Raw genomic sequence first — 23,114 nt, 5'->3', positions numbered from 1 at the left:
AAGGATTCTTTTGATGTAGAAGTTGTTATGGATCAGCCAAGTTATTTTTTATAGATGGTGAAAGCCAGGGGTTGGGGATAGTAGTTTAAACAGGATGCTGGTCCACTGATGCTCTGGGGCAATCCAAGATGCCTTCACCTATCACTGACCGGCACTTGTTGCTCGGGTTTCCATACTTCTTATACAGTAGGAGTCCCTTGATCTTTGGAATACTTGTCGCAGCTGGCATCAACTCTTTTAAACCTCTTTTTGCATCTGTGTATAATCTGGAAAGAAAACAATTTCTGTTTGGCAGTTCAAATATTTTCTCGTGCATTTCTGTAGAGGACTTCCCCTTCCAGTCCCCATCTTCACCAAATACAGGACACTGGTCCTCATTCGCCTTTCTCTGTTAGTGGTGGTAAATGGAATGGCTTTTCTTGGTAATGAACAGTGGGTTCAAGCACCTTGGAAAGTCTGCTCTGACGAAAAGAACTGATGATGGGGAGTTAGGCAACTAGTTATCTGCAACTCACTTTCAGCCTGGGAGACCAAGCTGTTGCCACAGTCTGTCCTAGCATAAAGATGGGCCTACTCTTTTTATGCAAGACTTGCAGTCCACTTGCTAGTGTACATGTTTACCCATGGATGTAGAACAACCACCTTGTTATTTTCATAACAGCCGTAGTAAAAAGCTGTACGTGTTAAGGGATTTTGTGTTTTATGCACTTATGTTGGGATCTTGCACCTACGTGGGCTTCAAAACTTAAGCAGAAGGTCCCTTTGTTGGTTCCTCGTGTGGGACGCCTGTGCTGCAGCCTGCAGACAGTGAGGTTTTCTCCTCTGCCTTTAGTGTGAAGCAGACAGCAGCACAAAGGATGCAGATGTTTCTGGCTGCAGTAGTCCCTTGACAGAGCATTAGACAAAGTTTTGGTTAGCAGTGGGGCTGAATGAGGGAGTTTAGTGGAAGGAGGCTAGCATAACTGAGGTCAGGTTTGCTGCAGCGTGGACTCAGTCACGAAAAAGGAGTCAGTCCTCAGCTAGCTCTTCCCAGACGTGCATAGGAAGGTTCTTTTCCCAATTTTGCTTGGATAGAGCCTGCATTGATGGAGACTTTCTTGTACTTTAAGGAGCTGATTCCATGAAATAGTGAATATTTGCAGCACCTGCTAATATCGGCAGGTTATTGAAAATGTTCAAAACCTGCTCAAAGCCAGGGCAATTGGAGTCAGCTTGAACAATGGCCCTGAAGCTTGTGTGGGTAGATACCCAGAACCTGTGCAGGACTTCTACTTACAGTTGGATCCTTGATTTATGGTTAGTGCCATTTGATAAAGCACTGATACTGGAAGAGTTATGTTCTGTGGTGCTCTGGTTTTGCATTGTAATAGAAGAGTAGCCCTAGACTCTGTATCTTTAATAGCTAGAAGGGGCTCTTGAGCCTGGTGCCTGTTTTGGTTTTTTGTTGACATAATTACAGTGTTAGGGGTGGTGTGTTTTTTTGCTGTGGTTGGTTTTTTTTTAATTATTTGTGTGTTTTTGTTTTTCTTAATCAACATAGCTAAACCAGGTCCAACCTCTAGAAAAGAATCCATCTTCACTCATTTAGAGGCACCTTTTACTCATAGAGTTTTATTCTCCTTGTATTGAAGTTAACTCCTTTAAAACATACTATGAAAACACAGCTGCATCAATGTAGATTTGTAGGTTTTTGTGACTGCATAATTCTGTGGTGTATCTGCAGCCTTCGGCTTCATTCTTGCTGCATTGTGCCTGGAAGAATTATACTGTATACATAGACTTGTGTTGGCTGGCCTATGTTCAGTAGACTATGCTTAATTTAAGAAATTACAGCATGATGCATCTTGTGAAAAGCATGGCATGTGACAAATCTTACAATTTTTGCTTGGAGAACTTGTGGGAAAACAATAGCAATGCTTCAATTTTTCGTATGTGGTATTTGCAATGCACATTTTAAGCAGCTGAGTAGACTTGCACAATATACTTCTTCAGTGGCATCCTCTGTACTAGATAAGGACCTTATATTGAGTCGCTCCGTGTATCAGCCTGATCTGTGTAGAGCTTTTAAAGCTACTTTAGAGGGTGATGTAGAGATTTGAATCAGTGTGACTTCAGAAAAAAAAAAGAAGAGGTCTTATATTGCCCTGAGAATTTTTAAGATAAATTTGATAACCTCTTTAATTTTGTATATTTAGCATTTTTAATATGATAGCTTATCCTTAAATTGTATCCTATACTATGTAGTATCTTAGTTGTATATAAGAATGTTTCTTGGGCAGGTAATAAAGAGTATATTCCAACCTGAAATGGAAGATAACACGTGTGTGAACAGCCACATCAACTTTGGTGATTCTTTTTTTTTTTTTCTTAGAAGTTGAGCATGAACATGAGCATTGCAAAGTCAAGGGAGCGCACACTTTTAGTACAGTAGAGCCCTTGTTGCTTTATTGGGGATTTTTTATTTAAACTATAACAAGTTTGGGTGTTTTCGGTTCTTTGTATGTTTGTTGCTGTTATGAACTACTTTACTTCTGTATGCGTGCACACAGAAGCTAAAATTTGGGTAGTTCTTGAGTAAATGTAAGTAAATTTTCAAATTTTAGAATTTGGTTTCTGTTACTGTTGCCTGTTCCATTGTTTGGTATCTGCAGGCCATAGAAAACATGCTTTATTGTACCACAAATGGAGGCATCTGTTTGAAGGCTAGAGTCTTACTTCACTGAAACTTTGTAAACCAGTAGCTGCTGTTCTTTAAATAAGGAAAGATGGGGGAAGGTCCATACTAGGAACCCTGGACTTTTCCCTCTGAGGCACATACAGATTTTTGATATATCCCCTGCAAAATGAGCGACAAAGGTCTATGTAGCCGTGCCCTCTTATCGTATGCTAAAAATCCCTCTCATCGCATAGATTTTGTCTTTTGTCATGTAATGATAAGGATTATTGGGGCTGTCTGTTGATAGCTATCAGCCATAACATCCTTGAAATTTTCCACCCTCTGTAGAGCACAAGGGCTTGTATCTTAAGGTACTATCCCTTCTTCAGTTTGGGAAGCTGATTAGGTACAAGGATGAGGGGTCTGGCACTTATTTCAAAATAAAGATGTAGCTGAATGCAGGAAAGAAGGCAACTCACAGGTGTAAGATCAACTAGCGTACGAAGTGCATGCAGTGGTATTAGTGTTTGGATCTGATGTGAATTTTTGAAGTGAATCTTAGTCACCTCTACTTATTCTACATAGGTTTGCATTGCAGAGTCATCACAGATCACGTGAACTTTATATTTTTCAGATGAAACAAGGCTGGAAGATGCTTTTAGCTAATGGGTTTTCAGTCCACAGGACTAGATCAGAACTAACTTGAAGTAAAATACCTGAAGTATGTAGTGTGAATACTTGCTCTTCAGCGCTAGCTCTTGCTATGCTGCACTACTTGATATTGTATACATAGCCAGAGCCACTTAATCGGGAAGTGAGAATGCTGCTGCTTCTGATTACTTTCTGCATCAACATGGCAATGTAGTAAGAAATCCAAAACAAATTTTTGAGACCCGTAATCTAGTTGTGGCTAACATTCAAGTGTAAATCAACTGGGAATGGCAAATGGAGTCCATTCTGGTAGGTGATATCACCTGAATGAGCATGCTTCTGACTTAAGTACATTTGGGAGTTCAAGAACCTGATGTGGCTGAAGACGTGGGAGAGAGATGCTCTAAAAGACAAATCCTCGTCCTTAATAGAGTCTACCTAGCCAGTATTGCAAACAATTTTTGCTGAATGGAAGATGTGATCAGCCATATAGAAAAGGCAATAAAAATATTGGTGACTTAACTCACTGGAAGTTACCTGGCTGAACATAGATCAGTGAGCAGAATTGTGAAATTCCTTTGCAGAGGATAAAAGTAAAACACGGCATTTGCTCATCCTGCAACAGGAAGCGTTACTGAATTCCCCAGGTAAACTTTTGACTCAAGGGTGGCTGTTGCAAACAGTGGAACTCGATACACCTTCCTCAGGGACACAAAAGAATGCCTTAATGTGATTATAATTTCCAGGACAAGATTCTGTGAAGTCACAGGAATATTGCAGCACCAGAAATTTTGTTCTTTTCAGATACGTACAGTGAAGAAACAAGTGAATTAGCACATTTAAAATAAAATTAATTTACCATTTTCCTTTTTCCATGATGAGGATTGCATTAGAGTGGTAGATATTATTAAATCAAAAAATGCGTTCTAGTTTCTGAAAATGTGCTAATTTGTGTTCATTACAAATAGCCCCATTACAGAATCAGAATCACAGAATCACTAGGTTGGAAAGGACCTTCAAGATCATCAAGTCCAACCATTAATCCAGTGCCACCATGTTCCCTAAACCATGTCTTGAAGGGCCACATCCACTCTTTTTTGAACACTTCCAGAGATGGCGACCCCACCACCTTCCTGGGCAGCCTGTTCCAATGCCTGACCACCCTCTCAGTGAAGAAATTTTTCCTAATATCCAATCTAAACCTCCCATGGCGCAACTTGAGGCCATTTCCTCTTGTCCTGTCGCTGGTTACTTGGGAGAAGAGACCAACACCCTCGTCGCCACAACCTCCTTTCAGGTAGTTGTAGAGAGCGATAAGGTCTCCCCTCAGCCTCCTCTTCTCCAGACTAAACAAGCCCAGTTCCCTCAGCCGCTCCTCATAAGACTTGTGCTCCAGCCCTCTCACCAGCTTTGTTGCCCTTCTCTGGACACGGTCCAGCACCTCAATGTCCTTCTTGTAGTCCCAGGTTCAATATGTGTTGGGCCCCATGTTGCTATGCAGTATGCTGCTCCTGAATAGTCTCCTGAATGGAGATCAGTCAGATCTCCAAGCTTGAGACAACATGGTGATGAATTTCACAAAAGGTTAGAAATGCAAGCTTTCAATAAGTAAGAAAATCTGCATTTAGTAAGGACAGAATATTCCTTCTAATACCCGGTGCTGATTACCGTTTTTGGCTTGTTGTCAGTATCATCAGCTCATGTTTAAGACTGCCAGCTTGTGATGTTTATAGTCTTAAATGGAGTTCTGAATTTTTGTGATTATGTGAGGCTATTGACTTTCCACTAACAAAAGAAGCATTTTTACTTTCAAACTATAAAGCACAAATGTGGGCCCAAACAGCTGTAAAGCCATAAAGAAAAAGAACATACGCAGTACTTAAAATATTGTAATTGTTTGGGTTTGGGCTCATCATACTCTGGAGTATGGTGGTTTTGCTTTTTTACACTGTGTGTGCAGCAAAACTTTCTGAAGTGCAAACTGTCTGACTGTATAAAAGTCCTTGGGGACATAAATAGGGTATTTGCAGTTGAAGAAGAGGTTGGCTCATGTCATGGTGGAGCACTTCAGAGTACAGAACTATTCTTTTGTCTATCTGGCAGCCTGGTAAGGTGACTATATTAATTGCCAACACGAGGATGTGAGTAGCTTCCTGCTACCTGATGAAGAGACACAAAGCAGGAAGTCTAGCTGACAAGTCCTCTTATGTTTAGATGCAGTCCTGCCCTACAGCTTTCTTTTTTGTAAGGAAGAACACCAGGAAGAACTTGAATCTTTGTACGACGCTTTGCTTTTATGATGTATGTTTTGGTGGAGCAGTAGAAGAAAAATTTGTTCACAGGACCACATTAGCTTTTAGTGTTGGAGAATCTGGGAATCAAGATGGCATCTTGAGCCGGTAAGAGCTGTTGATATGGGGGAAGTGAGTTTGCAGATTTTTTTTTTCTTGTTTTGACTTGGAGCTTTTGGAGGGAAGAAGCATCTGTTTTCTACATTTTATTAGCTTTTACAGCTTCTGCTGCCTAGTCTTCCTTTACATGGTCTTGCCTCTAATAGAGATGAAAAACTTTGAAGCAATTAAAAATGAAGTAATCATTTTATCAACTGTCAATAGTAAATTTTATAAATAAACATTGTTAGCACTGTCTGGCAGTGCATAAGAGGGAGAAGAGAATGCAAAGTTTACAGGAGAATTTCATGTTTGTTTTTAGTTTTATGAACTGCATGTGCTTTGGATGGGCTGATGCAGTGAAAAATACTAAGAGTGCACATTGAACCTGGGAAAATAATCGTAGTACCCCTTTTCATATTGATAATAAAACAGATGAAATTCAGTGTTAATAAATGCAAAGTTGCATATATTTACAGTAGAAGTCACATGGCAGTACAGGTGCATGGATAGGACCTAAAATACCATCGGTGCTCAGGAAAGGGAAAGAGGATCCTTCTTTAAAATGTCATCTCAACCCAGGCAACTGTCAACAAGTTTAGACTATTAAGAAGGAAAAAGAAGGAAAAATCTCATTTTTACACGGCTTAAATGTAAGGTTTGCTGTTGTCTTAAGTGCTACATTTCTGGTTGCATCATCTCAGAGTCTTGTAAAATCAAAGAAGATACAGAGAAGGATGACACAGAAATTGAAAGAAAACAATTGTGTCTATACAAGGAGGGATTAAACAGTTGTAGCCCGTCAGCCTGAAGAAGAGACAGCTGAATGGTGTGGGAAGGCAATATGATAGACATCTTTGAAATCATGAAGAGGGTAAATGGACAATAAGTAATTTCTCCCGATAGAAGAACTCGATGACAGTTATAAACCAGGAACTGCTTTTTCCCATGAGTGTAGTTGAATTCAGGGTCTCACTTGTGCAGTAATGTTAGGGAGGCCAAAATGAGTAGACTATGAATTTGTACAGTTTCTTGGAGGACAGGTCCATTGTGGTGGGGTATTAAACATGATACTCAGATGCGATGGTGGGCTTGTGGAGATCCTGAAGCTCTGATTGCTGGAACCTGAGCATGTGTCCATGAGGTATGATTCCCTGTATGTCCTGTGCTCATGCTGTGTGCTAACCACCTCCATCCCTCCTCATTGAAGGGACAGCTAGGTATAGTTCCAGAGCAGGAAATTGTAGTTAGAAAATGGAGGTATTTTGGATGATCTGCAGTGTAGCAGAATTGCATTGACTGCACAGGAGGTGAGACTTTTTAATTCAGAGGGATTTATGAAGATACTTAATCTGCTCCAGGGGCATGTAGCTAAAGGGTTCCTTCTGCTTGGATGTGCTGCTTTGACATATGAGCAGAGGCTATTTGCCTTCCAACATTTGTACCCTGACCAATTTATGGCTTTGTATGTAAGGCCCACAACACTGAGTGAACCTGAAACTTGACAGCCTGTGTAGAGTGCAGTGATGATGTACTCTATGGTGAGTGATGTCTTCTCTTGGTGCTTTATTCTCACCTACAAACTTGTGTAATTTCAGGTTTCAGCAGGACTGGAGAAAAGGTCCAGAATTCTTGAGAAAGGTCTATGCTGTCTTGCAGCTATTAATTTTGTGTTGGCTGATCTGCATCTTTCCCTGTCCGAACCATTGCAGTCCTGGAAACAGCCATGGAAAGCTGTTCCAGTGAGAATACTGCCTAAAAGAGGGGAGAACATTGTTCTCTCTTGCATCCACTTGATTACTTTTTATGATGACAGGAGAGTTCTTGGATCTAATCCTATTTCCTGTTCACGTATCATTGCCTTTCTATCAGCGTCAGGTTTCTTCTAGTCTCTAAACTCAGATTTATTTTTCTAATGATTATGTAAAAGAAGGTCAGTATGTTAAAAATCTAATTATTCAGCATTAAAGGAGAATATGAAAATATTTTGTGTGTCTTTTATCCCTGAGAACTGTATTAAGAAAGAATTCAGGGAGTTTAAATTAGAAATATTATTAATGGACTGTGCTAGAGTGCTGTGACATCTTGTGCAAAAAGAGGAGCCTTTGGTTACTACTTGGAGTTTGGTACACAAGTTTATAAAACAGCAGTTCTGGGCAAAGTTCCTGACAGCTATACTGTAGCATAGTTGTGTGTGCTTTTGGGTACCTGCATGTTTGTTAAAACACATAAGGACTAGGGATTTCTTTCAGGCTCCATACATATAGGTACCTTAAAATCTGCATACTGTTTACACTTGTATTGCTAATTTTCCCATTTCTTATGAACTGAAAAAGATGAAGATAAGAATGGAGGTGGAAAAACTTTTGTCTGGAAGATTCAGTAATTTCAAGTGATTGCTGGGGTGGACCACTCCTTTAGAAATAAGCAGGAGGGCATCTTAATCTTTATTTTAATGAAGCAGCACATCACCAGAAAAAACCCAACAACTTCCTTTTCTGTTATTTCTTTCTGGTTTTGTGGTCTTGGAACTATACTTAGTGCTGTAATTTATTTAGGATTATGGCAAAGCAAGCTGAGGTCAAGGTGAGTGTTTCTGTTGGTTGGCAGAATTGGGGATACTAGACCCTGCAGTTCTGTGAGATGTCAAGCCTTTTTGTGTCTTCTGAGAAGCTGATCAGGATCACTCCTCCCCATTTGCCCACTAAGGTTCTTGAGGCTAGTGCTTTTCAGAAGGGTGATTGCAGCTTTGAAGTGATCAGTTGCAGAACATGCTGTAATTAATATCTTCAAAATTTCTTCTCATGTAAATATTGTGGGTAGGAATTTTTTTCTTATTTGCTGAAGATAGAGATACTAAAACAATGAATTTGTGCAGTTGCAGACTAATGTGTGCCTATGTACACCTGTGTCAGAGCTGTATGAGGGTTTTTTTATTGTTTTGTTTTAAACACCAAATACTGAAATTTGTTTGTACTGATATTTGTACTGATAGCTGAATGCTTGAAAAATTAACAGAAGAAATGCTTGTTGTGAATGAAAGGTTGCACAGCTGCAAGGCAGACAGTTCTCTAAGTCATTATGAACAGTCACGTTTTTATAACATATGATTAAAATAACAAAGTTTTGGGTTAGCTGTGACTTTAGTTTCTGTCTGGAGAAATTATTTAATGTTTGTGTAATGACCCTTTGCCTAAGCAGAGGGGTGCATATTGGCAAAGATGCATGCTTATGTTGACATATTTGACCCGATGACTGTTTCTCACTTCAGAGACGCTAAGTGACTTCTGTAAGAGTAAGTCTTTGTAGAATTGTATGAAACAAGGTATCTTTCTTTTGTAATACTTGTAGGTATATTTTTACAATTTTTTTTCTTTTACTTTCATGCTTACCATGTAAAATCATTTCAGAAAGCAACAGTAAACTGTAAGTAAATTAAGTGCAAATTCTCCAACAATTGTTTTGTTACCCACTTGTATGGTCCAGAATGAGTTGCAAAACCAAAGTAATGAAAGATTATAAGTATCAAGAACAAATGCCCCATTGTAGCAACAGATTATCACATACACTGTAGTTCAGTGATCAGAGTGATAGTCTAAATCAATTCCTGATTGATTCAGTCATTAAATTGAAATAGTATTCGGAGAATGTCAATTTTTTGGGGGGGGAGGAGAGAATGTAAGAGGAAGCTAGTAACAGGATTGGAATTAATGAGCTTTGTTAGCACTGTAGACTGCAGATTATAAGCATTATCTTGGAGGCTTGGGGAAGGGATTAGTTTAATATTTCATTGGGAAATGCATAGGGGGAAACATTCATTGCTACTGTATGTGATAGTAGGAAGGGGAGTTAATTTTAGAATTCATGCCTTGCAATAGTTTGTTGGTTTCAAAACATTAACAGTGGCAAACCCAGCAACGGGTAAGTAAGGTAACACTGAGTAGCTTGCTTTAGTCTGCTGAAGCCAGGGTCCACAGGCACTCGCTGGGGAATTTGAACTGCAGCTTAGTTCTCCCATGAATATACAGCCTGGAAGTACTGAACAAAAATTAAAAAAGGAAAACAATTTGTAATGCTGTGCTTGTCTAGAGTAAAAACAAGCTATATACATTGAGCAACTGTAATGGTTTGCTGCTGCTGCATGTTTACGTCCATTGCAACCTAAAATAATCTTTTATTTTGTATATAAAGTTGTGTCTGCCATCAGCATTGAATCTGTCACGATACTGAAAATAAAAATGACTGTATGTATCATCCGGTGTTTAAGTATGGGTTTAAATTGCAGCAGACTCAGGTTAAACATTAGGAAACTTTCTAGTAGGGAGGGTAATGAAGCACTGGGTTAGATTGCTTGGGGAAGTCATCCATCCCTGGAACCTTTGGAACAAGGTCTGCAAATACCGTTAGGAGGTGTATTGGTACGGTTTATAACCCTACCACTTTGTGTACTACAGGATTTCTCAAAGTCAGTTCTGTTCCTGTTTTTCTGTGGGAAACGCAGAACACAAGTTGTAGAACTGGATATTTGTTCTGAAAGCTGGGGGGAAAAAAAAAAAAAAAAAAAGAAAAAATATCCTGGCAATTTAGATGGTGCTTAGAAGCAGCATTTCCTTGTCAGTAATAATATCCTAGACTGCTTCCAGGAAGAAAAGAAAATCAGCCATGCTGTTGAGGTGTGCTTTCAAAGTTTTTGTTCTGCTCTTTTTGACTTTCTGACAGTCCAGTGAAGTACAGTTTGTTTAATATTTGAATTTAACAGATACAGCAAAAGAAAAATGTTGCTACACATGTTTTTATTACTCATATTCATAAGAGCGGCTCTTTTAATTTTTAAAATGGCAAGGTTATTCAACTGCAGTGTTACTTGGTGGGAGGGGAGGTTAGAAGACAGAGGCTGGGAAAAAAAAAATCTTTTCACTGAACTGTTTGGAGTCTGTAGCATCCAGCACTTCACCTTCAACATCTTAAAATACATGCAGATGATGTGTGAACTTGTTAAAAGTTTAGTAAAAATGTTCTACGTGATTGCTTTAATTTTTGCCTACAGTGACTTCTCAAATACCTTATTTGAAGTATTGCTTTTCTGAATAAATTGTTTTAAGCCTGATTTATTCTACCTGACTGTATATTAAAAACAGTGAAGCAACAATAGGTTTTATTTTGGTGTTGGGGAGTTGCATTTATTTTCTGGCTTCTTTATGCTATTTAAAGAAAGTGTTTTTCATCTGTTTCATCAGAAATTCATAGTCCATCCTCAGCCTCTCTGGGTGACTGCAGAAGACATAGAATTGTGGCATCACAACAGATTGGAAGTTGAGCGAGTTGAGGGTAAAAACTTTTAATATGATTATTCACAGGTGTAAGAGCAGATTAAATAAAATATTCAAGACAGTAGAGAGTTCTATTTTAAACGTGAAAATCTTAGAAAATTGAAGGAGTATGTCTTCAGAAATGTGGGAAGATTAAATTATATGCATTATTTTGGTATACAGAGGAGGAGAATTTGAATGATGATACAAGGAGAGAAGAATTGTAATATTTAAACGTGGAAGCTTTTTACAGTCCACTGAGAAGCCAAGAAGCACATTACTCTATTAAAATGTCTCTTGCAGGTTGTTTTAAAACCAGAGTAGATAAAAATAAATGGGACTGAAAGCTTGCATGCAAAATGTTAATGTTGTGTGCAGTCATTTTGGGGAGCATTAGGTTATTTGAGGCCTATAATGAAATACTGAATTAGTAAATGTAATGGTGTTGGCAGCTGCTTCTGTATGAAAGGTAGTAAGTATCTGCATAGTCTCAATTTATATGGCATGTTTCTCAGCTTGTTTAATCCAGCCTTACAGAAGAAAGGTAAAGTAATATACCAACAGGTGTTTCTTTCAGGGGAGAGGGGATGAATGGGAGGAAAACTAATTCTTAATAAACAGCATTCTTGGTAATGTCTCTATTTTAATTTCTTTAGACTATGTCTGAATGTATCCAGCTCTCATTTGCTGTTTGTAGAATTGGCATTTACACGGTAAGGCAATGTTCTAACTAACTAAATCATTTTTGTTAGTGTTAATGCCATTTGAGTGAACATAAGTTACTTAGTTTTTTGGGGATCAGGATTAAGTAATGTAGTTAGCAAAAGGGATTTGTTATATTAGTTTACTTAAACAGGCTACAGCATGGTTTTGTCCTGTCAAAGGTTTACTAATATCAGGATAGAAAAAGTATTCCCTACCTTAATTAAAAAGGTAAAAAAAAATTCAGCCAACCTCTTAAGGTGTAAGAAAATGTAGAATTTGTGTGTTATCAGTTGCTTAGAATTCTGGCCTAATGTAATTGCTGAAGGGTTTGTATACATTTGCTTTTAAATATCCATGATGTTTGAGCAATGTCATATGTCAAGCGTATTAGCTAAATGGACATACTGTTTTAAGCTTTTGCTGGAGTGCCTTAATATTTTCCAAATGCTGTTAAGTTAAACTTCCCAAACTTTAATGAAATTATATAAAAGAAAGATGAGGTTTACATCAAACATATGTCCCAAATATACTAAGTTTCCCCCCCCCCCCCCCCACTCCCAGTTGTTCCAATTAATGATGAGAACAGTTAGATGAATGGAGTATTTCAGAGAATAACATATATGAATAATGTATAAGACACTGTTGCTCAAATTGTCCTTCAAATCCTGGAACTTTGGAGTGTGAGTGCTGCTCCAGCTGTTAATACTTTTCAGGAGGAAGGCTGGCACATAGCAGTTCCCACTTCACTAGGCTGTACAGTCAAAAGTGTAGGTGACTTTTGGACACCTGTGATGAGGGCTATGGTACCACCAGTAAGGCTTACCTGAGGACAGAATCACAAAGGTTAAAATTTGCTTTTACTCTTAGAATTTGATTACAAGTAGAGTTTAAGATCTGCTTGAGGTTTTCTCCTATGACATTTGCCTGCATTCTGTTTTCAACATCTGAAAGACTGTTTTCTAAGTGGTAGAAAATAACAATTTGGGTACTATGGACAAAATCCTCATGGAAGAAACATGCTACTTGCAAAATCAAAGGCATATTTTCCTGTGGTATTTAAGTTCCTTGGGAAGACCTTCTTTCTTTAAATTCCTATGTGATAAGAGTATGCATATCTTGAAGGATCAGAGAGGGTTACAGTATGAGGTTTTAATGGCTGCAAGGTATGCAAACCATCTGCCAGCTCTTTAGAGGGCTATAGTAAGGTGTTGAAATTAATTTGAGAGGATGTCCGAGATATAAATGTGTGTATATTGCAGAATCAGGCATAAGCAGGTATAATGTATAGCAAAATACACCCTCTGACAATAATTGGTTCTGTTTTAGTTTAAGATAGGTAAGTGTGGTGTGTATACTGCACTGCTAAGTTGTGGTAACTGCAGTTATAGTGCTAGTTTGATGACATCTCATTGTGACCTTTTGGGCAGCATAATATTTAATTTCATCAAATGTTTTAAATTACAAATTATAAAGAGCTAGCTTCAGTTACGAAAATGCTGAGAGGAACTCATTTCAATGACTGCTCGTACTTAAGGGAGGAAGGTGAGGAGGATGATGAGTAGGCTTAAGAGCATCCAGAGCTGCATTGTTGTGGCCACAGTGTAGAAGAAGGACAGGCATCCCATGTAAAGTGCATGTGAAGGCCAAAATAGTTCCTTTAGGAAAATGCTAGGTGCCGAGAGTACTTGCTTATATGGAAATGCCTGTCATTGGAAAGGTGAGTTTCAGGTGATGTGAGTGGAGAGTGAGTTTGGACAGCTTTAGTATCAGAGTAAAGGGGGAGGCCTGCTGAAGTGAGAGTTATGCAGAGACGCAGCGTGATAGTTCCTCCCTCTGCACTGTGCCCTGCTCATGCTCAGTCGTCTAACTCAGACACTGGGTTTGTTGCTCAGGTGCGCGAGCAGTCTGGTAGCTAGCAAGTATGGTGCTCCCTACTGATGTCAAGAAGCAAAATGCAAAGCTGCAGTTCATATTTCCCATTTAATTAATTCCTTGTATCTTGTCTTGTGTACTTTCTACAGCATGCTGTTTTGCAGATTTAATAATTATTTTTTATTGTTACTTGATTGATTTTTATCCAAAAGCTAGGCAGTCTCTCAAATGCTAGTCCTTCCCAGCAGCATGTGTTCAGTTTGTATTACTTGGACACTTCCTGTTCTGCACGTCCTTGTTGTACAGTGCTGCAAGCATCTTGCAGCTTGCAAAGGCTCTTAGTCCTTTGGACTGCAGACATCTCAGTCTGTTATCAAGGTACTTATCAGTAGCACTCTTGAGCACTCATTACTTCAGCTGTACTACTCCATTAAATAGGCTTCCTGTTTTTCAGGCTTGTACAGATTATGAGATGGAGAAAGGGTTTATGCAGTTATCCTGGGCAAAAGAGCCTATGCCACCTCCAGCTACCATGACTAAATGCACAAAGCTTTGTTGTCTTGAGCTAGGAAGAACATAGACCTTTGCCAGAGTACAGAAATAGATGCGATGCCCATTTTGGGGGAATAAACCAGATGAGATTACTTAGAAGTGTATACCCTTGAAATGGGGAGTAGAAAAGCAGGGGTAATTAATAGAAAAACTGTATTACAGTGAAAATGTATTTGCATTAAAACTTTTGGGATTAAAAAACAATCAACCAACCAAAATAAAACTTCCATTTCCTTGTGCATTTCACACAGCTAGTAGCTTCTGGCAGAAGTACCAGTCTTTTCAGACACATGTTTCTCCTTCTTCCACCGTACTAGAGTGTGAGTCAGATCTGTCATTTTGAAGTGTGGGAACAGGCAGATAAATTACTTCTTGAATCTGCATGACTGTGGAGATTGTAAGCATATGACAGGTTGTAGCAAAGATTATCATTAACTTCCTCTCTGTTTCTGATTTAATTTTCTTAGCCAGGTAAAAACAATGATGGAGAGTTCAACCTACATGAACTGCAGAGGAAAAATAATCCAAAATTTGTTGTTTTGTAAGGCAGTTTTTATGATAGGATGTTTGCAACCTTTATAGATATTTAGGACTCCACCTCAGAAACAATGTGCATGATTGTATGCCTACACATGGAAGGTTCTTGGATACTCTTAGTAGTCTTTGAGACGTTTTTCTTCTCAACTGTTGGCATATATTAGCAAGCTTTTTTGAATAGGGGTAGTAAAGTATTCTTTGTTGTCCCTAGCCCTTAAATGTGACTCCAGGAGTAAGCAAAAAGTGATTTTCCTATTCCTTCTTGTTTTGGATAACAAAACAGGGACAGAAGCTTTTGCAGTGGTGGAACCATGCAGAAAAACTAAGGAGACTTAATGGAAGTGTGGTCCTTTGCTGATATGCATTAGAAAGAAAAATACTGGAAAAGAACTTTTTATCGTCTCAGGAAATTAGAAAGTAACAGTTTTCCTTGCTTGCAGAATATAGCATCAATAGATAAATAATTAGAAAACACTAATTTAAAAACAAAATAATAAGGTTAACAAAAGCTCTCTAGAGCTTTCTGCTTCTCAGATACTGGGTATAGTAAAAGTGATGCAGTCTAGCAGCATTGCACAAGTGTTGGCATCTTCTTCCTGAAAATGATGAGTAATGGATATTTTGGTAATAGTAGCCCCTTAGCTTGAATTTGCTCAGTGAGATGTGGAAATAAATGATGCATTTATACAGCTGTGCTTACTATAGTTTATATATGGTAAGTATAGTAAATGATGGCAAATGTGCTTTTAGTTCTCTGGTTTACTTTGGATTAACTTACATTTGTCTTTGTTTATAATGATAAATTCATGTCTTGAGATGGTTTGACTGGAAACAGCTGGTGTGCTAATGAATTTGTCTGACGTTAGAACAAAACAGAAATAACATTTATTCATGAAGTGATGGAGGGGAAGCTCTTAAGACAAGAGAAACAAATTGAGGCGGTAACTAAAGGCAGTCATGGAATAGGAGGTAATCATGGGAGCATGTTTGGAAAGGTTTGGGAGCCAGCTTACATACTTAGAGTATGGAAAGCTTCCTGTGAGACTCTTCCCCTCCCCAGTGTGCTTTCCCATTGGAAAATGCAAAGTTAAAGTAATAACAGAGCTTATATAGCATATCCTGTCTACTCCTCCCTTTCCCATGTCATGTCCTTGACATGAGCAGCAAAACAAAGGCACAGAAGGGCAGCAGGAAAAAATCCTTTTATGTGCTACCCTTTGGGAAATGTGGACAATTCCATTCACGGTCACTGTTGATATGCTGTGCATAGACTGCTGGAAAGGAAAGATATAAATGTTTTCAACTTCCAACTTAAATAAAAGGTGCTTGCTATTACCAGAATCTTGGCAGTGACTTGCAGTTGATGGGAATATGTCCACTTTGTTGTTGCAAATCTGTAGTCCAGTTGCTTGTTGAACCGTGCTGGTTGTGGTGTGTGTTGCTACCAGTCTAAACAAGAGAGAGGCAGAATGTTTTGATGCATGTGTTGTTCTGTGCATGTGAGTGTTAGATATACTGTGAATTTTTTTTCTATGAGACTTTCCCTTCTACTTTTCTGAAATAAAGGAAAAATTGGGACCCTTCCTGCCCCGCCCAAAAGGGGGAAGTAAAGACAGGTGAAGTGCAAAATCATGAAGTTTGGACCAGGAGTGAAGATCAGAATACAGTTCTCAACTCCTTCTCTCCACAGAGTTCATTGGTTAAAGTAAACTGTACTCGAATTGCTGAGCAGCTTCTTCTTGTGGCCAGAGCTTACATTTCCTGCTGAAAGAGCTCAGCAGCTTGGTCCAACCAGTGCTGCTGCAACAGCATTACTTCCTTGAGCTATTAACTGATACACGCTCTACTTACAGCCCTTTGACAACCGCTTGACAACTAGTACTTGGTTTCACTGAGCAAGGTATGTTTTTCCAAATTAGCCTGTTAATTAATTTTTGTCAGAAAGAAGTGTCTTTCTGGCAAACTTGCAGGCTGCCATAGAGCTTTGTCCTGAACTAGGGACATTATGAACTCAGGTTGGGTTCCTTCTGATTAGTCTCTGCTGTACATGGCCCCTTCCTGCTCCAGAAAACAGCAGTGTTGTTCCACAGACCATTAACTTTGGGTAGGACTAGGAAAATAGCCCAGATCCTCATTACAAGAGACTCAAATCTTTTATCTTCAGACAAGTTGCCATTCAGTTTGTATTTATCAAAGCAATGTGGTTAGTTATCCTGCACAGAAACACTGTTTTGCATCTTTCCCTTTGGAAGTCAGGATTCCTGATCTTCATTGTTGCTGTTTTTCCAGAAGACAGTTGTGTAATGTACTGGCAGAATGTCATGGTTTGCCTTCAGTGGCTGGTCTGCAAGAAAGATAAACTACTCTTGTAGGCTCAAGTGGTGCAGGGAGTGATGTTGTGAGCATGGAATTTTCCTGATGGCCTCGGCTGAGCACCCTTTTTTTGTCCAGTTTGCAAAGTAGCCTCTTTAATTATGAAAATAAAAAGTCATTCTTTTAAATAAATAATAGGTTTAAAATGTAAATTGCAAGTACATTGCAAAGCAAAGGTATTCAAAATCCTGAGAGTCTCCTGTAAAAAAAATAACATGCTTGAAATTTGAACTGCCCTGTGACTGTGGACTTGGAAAGATAGCAGTGGGGCATGTTGAATTACTACGTGGCAAGTGTACAAATCCAGCAGTTAGCTGTATCATTTGAATTATTGAGGGGCCAAAAAGACTAGAAATGGTTCTTCAGTAAAGTGATTCTTTTCTTTCACCTTCTGTAGTTCAGAGGTTGGGACTATGAGTAGCCCTGATGTTTGCAAAAAAGCAAGTTAATTTGCAGGATTCTGGAGTCTGGCTGGGCAATTCTAATTGTAGTGAAAGATTGCCCTATAGATTGCCCTATGATTATGCTACAACTTGCTCTGTGTGTGTGCAGTCACATCCCATACTTTGTACAGTTGCATAAGTAAGAATGTAACAGGTGATTTGCAAGTGGAAATAGCGAGTATCAGTATTATATACCATTCATAGTATTTGTATACGGCTGTTTTAGTTGTATTTATTGTTCTGTTGTTACTCGCACTCCTCCCAAAAGTTGTGTTGTTTTTGCATAATGAATTGTTTCTGGTTGGTCTGTATTTGCCTTTAACAGCAGCAACAACCACAACGTATTAGAAATTGTATTTCTTGCAGGATAATTCCCTTTTTCACAAGATGTCATATTACAGCAGAAGTGGTATGAGTGTGTTCATCAGGTCTTAGACTTGTTTTGATACTGTGACCTCAAAAGCTTATCTGTTTTCCTTAGACTGATAAAAGGTTGCTTTCCCTATGAACATGCTTGCACTGTGCCCTGAGAGCATCAATGATATGTTACTGTTATGATTACTACTGTAAACAGTTCATCTCTTGTTTTCTGAAGGCATCCTGCGTTTGTTCAAGAATAGATGTCTTTTAAGGGAAGAGGTCATACAAGTGGATAGTAGATAAAAGAAATAAAAGGAAGTGCATCTAAAGCCACAAAATTTCATCTGTTATGAATTAGCTTTTTTTTGGAAAAGACCCTTCTAATTCTCTCCATTAGTATCTGTTGGTCCTTGGTGTTTTTAATGTTTTTTTGCTCACCATAAAATTGAAAATGTTTGCTCGGGTGGTGAAGATAGTTTTTAAAGTGATCTGCTGAATGTCTTGTTGCTACAGCTTCTTTATGATTATAGTCTGCTGTCTTCAGAATGCTTTGAGATTATGTCCCTGTGTAATTAAAGCCATAAATGCTTTTTGGAAGGCTGTTCTACAGCATCCTTTGGAGCCTTTTAAAGTAAATAGCCCTTTTTAGACAAGCTTTCTATTGCAATGTCTGTATTTTGATCAGTTTGATTATATTTCACACAAATTCTAAACCTATTTATATTCTGTAATATGAAGAACTTTGAAGAGTGCCCCTTTATTTTTATTGGCAAGCACTTATGTAGTAAAAAATTGCACAGAATTTTTAATGGATTTATATTGCTGGGTATTATGTTGTTGAAGAGTAGAAGAAGACAGTATTTAACCAATACTGTAATTTCACACAGTGGTTCCACAGGTATGAATGTGTATAAATATGCATACTTATATTTGAAAAGGTAGCTTTTGAGTGATTAAATGTATTAGTATCTCAAATGTCATTCTGAGCAACAGACTTTTAGGAATTGGTAAGGTATGAGAAGTGATGTCAACGATGACTTATGTCATGGAAAGCAGAAGTTAGTTACAGCTCTCACATGGTGTGTTGTAACCAAGACTTAAAAATTCTGTTTCTGGTATTGTCACAATTGCCTGTGCAAATCTTTTGTACCTCCCTTGGCAGTATTTGCGCCAAGGCTTCCCAAACTTGCAACTTCAATTTCTTAGATGTGTTTAATACTATCAGTTAAAGCACTAGACCCATCTGGTTTCATTCAACCCTTCTGACGTCCTCTTTAAGAGCAAACGAACACGAATTATTTATTGTGCAGTTATTTCATTAAATGTTGCATCTCAGGCCAAAATGTGACCTATCCTTCTTGCTTATCTTCTTTCTCTTTGAGGAGCAGTACTCCCGTGTGCTTTCAGTATGTTTGCTTCTTTTTAAAGAGAGGCGCGTAGTGCAGTGCCCAGGCCTTCCTCAGTCCAAGTTGTATGAAATACATCTATATGTCTTGTTTGAGATAAACAGATGTGGCAGAAGAGCTCCAAGACCGCATAGAGGTGATTTCATTTGCAGCAGTTCTAACTAGCACAAGGTTGAAGCCAAATACTCTTCATCTCTGACCGTTCTGTGGCAGTGTGTCAGTTACCTGGTTTGGGAAACGTGTAACTCCCTTGTCGCCTCCTCAAAACTCCTGAACATCAGCTAGGTGGTGTGGGTCTGCATGTTTTCAGCTGCTTATGGAATTACCTCAATGTAATCTACTAATGTTTGTCACAGTCTTTTCTCTTTCATGCCACAGTTCAGTTACTCATTATGTTATCTATTTTCTACCCTTTCATCCTGTTCAATGGTCCCTTAAGTGTCACATTTGTTTTCTTCACCTCTCTGATGTCAGTCCACTTCATCCTGGCCTTCCCTGTGAGATTAGACTTCTTGACACTGACAAAAATAATGCTTTTTATTCTGTATAACTCACTTTCCTTGTACCTCAGACTTGTTTCTTAGTGTAGTTTTATTAATTTCCTCCATAGTGGAAAGCGTAAGCATAGAATGTTTTAACTTCAGTTGCTTGTTGGGGTGAATGGTGATGGTGGAAGGGTGTGTGTGCAGATGAAACATTTTGAGGTAAATTGTATGCTAGAATCTCCTTCCCTCAAATTCCCTTAATAATGGCTTTTTTAATCACAGTCCACACTGTAGTATAGTCAGAAAACATATACTTCAGTTTTTGGAAGATGCTTATTTGTTCCCTGATTCTAAAACTGCATGCATTTCCAAAACATGGGAGATTTTTCTTTCTTAGCCAGGTCTGTGTTGTGTTAGTGTTCTCTTGAAGATTTGGTTGCTTGATTCTGTTGTCATCTGGAGTTACATGGAAGACATTCCAGTACATTTGTCTGGATTATATACTCTTAAGTAATAACCCCTTTGTATAGGGTCATACCTAGAGGCCTGACAGAGGCTGATACTCTGTTGGATTCCTAGCATAGTCTCTGCTGTGACAAGTCGACTACAGGCAAATAGGGAATGCATGAAACACAGCACAGTGTGTGGAAACCGTGCAAGTTCTGTGCCATGTGCACTTCTTGTCTATATGTGGAAAACAAGGTGGGATTTGTTGTGAAGTTGAATCTGTATATATAAAAGATTCCAGAATGATGAAGGGGAAGTGAAACGAGCCTGAAGAGTAAAACTTGACAAAGACTTCTGATTGTTGACATCAACGCTAGTGTTTCAGGTGCTTTTGTCTTGCTCTTTGTAAGAGTTGTGTGTTGTTTTTTCTCTGCTTGAATTTATTGGCTGTGGAAGAGAATGAATCTACTAAGAGGCTCACAAGAGCAGGCTGGGGCATGCTGTGGGATGTTAGAGAGAAGTAACTCTTGGTTTCAAGGGTTCTAAGATGCTTTTCACTGTAACGTCTCACTTTGAACAACAAGGTTACTCTGGAAGGGATCGAGTGTGGAAGCGCACACTTTGACAACTGTATCCTTGGCTGCATCCAAAGAGGCGTGTCCAGCAGGTGGAGGGAGGTGATTCTTGTACTCTGCTCTGGTGAGACCCCACCTGCAGTACTGCGTCCAGCTCTGGAGCCCTCAGCACAGGAAAGACATGGACATGTTGGAGAGGGCCCAGAGGAGGGCCACAAAAATGATGAGAATGGTGGAGCACCTCTGCTGTGAGGACAGGCTGAGAGAGTTGGGGTTGTTGAGCCTGGACAAGAGAAGTCTCCGGGGAGACCTTATTGCAGCCTTCCAGTACTTAAAGAGGGCTTATCAGAAAGATGCGGACAGGCTTTTTAGAAAGGTCTGTTGTGATAGGACAAGGGGTAATGGTTTTAAACTGAAAGAGGGTGGATTTAGGGTAGTCATGAGGAAGAAATTTTTCCCAATGACGGTGGTGCAGCACTGGCGTTGGTTGCCCATAGAGGTGGTAGATGCCTCAACCTTGGCAACATTGAAGGTCAGGTTGGGTGGGGCTCTGAGCAACCTGATCTAGTTGAAGATGTCCCTGCTGATTGCAGGGGGCTTGGACTAGGTGGCCTTTAAAGCCATCCAACAGAAACTATTCTATGATTCTGTGATTCTATACTAGATTAAAAAGCAGAGGCTACAGTAACATGAGAACCCCAAACACCAGACCTCAGTCTTGTAGGCAAGAGTAACATGGGCATCATAGAAGGGAGTTCTAAATCCAGATGCGCTATGAATAAGAACATCAAAATGTTTATTAGAAAAAAAAAAAGTTGTTGTGGAATGAGCTATGCTGAGCCAGTGGAGATGTGAGGATCTAGGACTACTGGATAATGAGCAAGAAAACCACAATAAAAGAAACTGAGGTTTTAGGTGTGTGTTCTACTGAGCCTGTAATGTAATGTGAATTAATCTTACATAAGGTGTCACCCTCTAATAGTAATCTAGTGGATGGTAAATCATCTTCAGATGGAGAGTATGAATAAAGCTTTTAATAAGTATGAAATCTGAATGTATTTGGAAATGCTTGTGGAACTCTTCTTTATGATGGTTTTATTATTCTGCTTGCATTCCTGAATCTTGGAGCTAGTGATGCTGCAAAGGTTTGCACCTTTCAAACCTCCTGATGAGATACAAGTTAATTTTTTTTTTTTCAGCAGGGTAAACTGAGGTTTAAGATGCAAACCTGATATTCCACAGCAAGTTCTAGACAAGATCTTGTGGTTCCTAATCATGGTGCCTTGCATGATTGACATCTGGGCATTTGAATTCTGACATTAACCTTCTGCTCTTTTTACTGTTGAAATTAGAACATAATTAGAAAAAATACATCATTATTGCAAATTTGTTTATGAATTCTAGCATGGGGTTGAGAAAAGATAGGTTTATTTTGTGGCTTGTTTTGAGTTAAGGATTTTCCCTTTTAAAATTCTGTAGTGTAGAAAGCGCTTTCCTGAGGAAGGAAGATGTTAGTAATTCACTCTATTTCTTGAATAATATTGCAAAGAATGCCATTTGGTTTCATGTTGTCCCTACTCTGTACCCTTTCTGACCTCTTTCAAGCTTTCTTTTCAAGGTTTTTTTAGGTGAGGTGGGTGCGCCACCTAAGCTGACATCTCTTTTCTCTTAGCATCTGTTCCTGATTAAGTAACCGTTTTTTTCCATAGATGCTAACTGTGGTATTGTATATGACCAGGGTTCAGGATTTTATATTTCTGATCCCCTGTTTCCCTTCACTGCTAAAATATTTTTGTTAAAAAACCTTGTATTGTATTTCAGCATGTGTATTACCTGCTTTACCATATCAACTGCTGCAAGGAAGGTCTTCTGCTCTTAATAAGGAAAAAGTATTCGGTGGAGAACTAAAAAGAGAGCATGCATAGCAAATGCAGTGCTAAAGCTTTTATTTATTTATAGAAGTATGTAAATTTTTCCTGTTATATGTCCAGTATGTTGAAATATTGCAGGTCTTCATGTTGCTGTTTAGGCACTGGGCACTGCTGTATTCCCTAGCTCTTGAACTGACTTCAGTTGCTTTCTGATGGGTATGTCTGTGTTTTGTACTGAAACAGTTTCCTTATTTGAAGTGCAAGCTTTGATTCCTGGTGGAGCTTTGCAAGAGTGTTTTGAGATACCAAAAAGGTCTTTCTGTAAAGGTCTTTTCAGTGGCTGGTTTGGGTTTGTCAAGGTTGAAATACCTCCTCTTTAAAGAAGGGCTTAATCAAGAAAAGTGTTTTATAGACAGATCAATTAATGGATTAATGTGTTGCTGATATAAGATTTCATGGCACGGATTGGTTAAGTATGAGAA

At 38.8% G+C, this 23,114-nt stretch overlaps 1 protein-coding gene across 1 annotated transcript in view; it reads left to right on the top strand.

The window, feature by feature from the left end:
• ARL15 (ARF like GTPase 15) overlaps window positions 1-23,114 on the top strand; it is a gene marked incomplete at its 3' end in the record, with an annotated part of 228,853 nt that overhangs the window by 1,676 nt on the left and 204,063 nt on the right. Inside the window, exon 2 of the mRNA XM_082012988.1 lies at window positions 11,663-11,719. Coding sequence (XP_081869114.1) covers window positions 11,663-11,719 — 57 coding nt within the window. The remainder of the gene's footprint in view (window positions 1-11,662; window positions 11,720-23,114) is intronic.

This window comes from Phaethon aethereus (genome assembly GCF_964289735.1).
Source record: "Phaethon aethereus genome assembly, chromosome: Z".
NCBI lineage: Eukaryota > Metazoa > Chordata > Aves > Phaethontiformes > Phaethontidae > Phaethon > Phaethon aethereus.
Note: the sequence above shows the minus strand (reverse complement) of the source record. Positions and strands in the feature narration are given on the sequence as shown.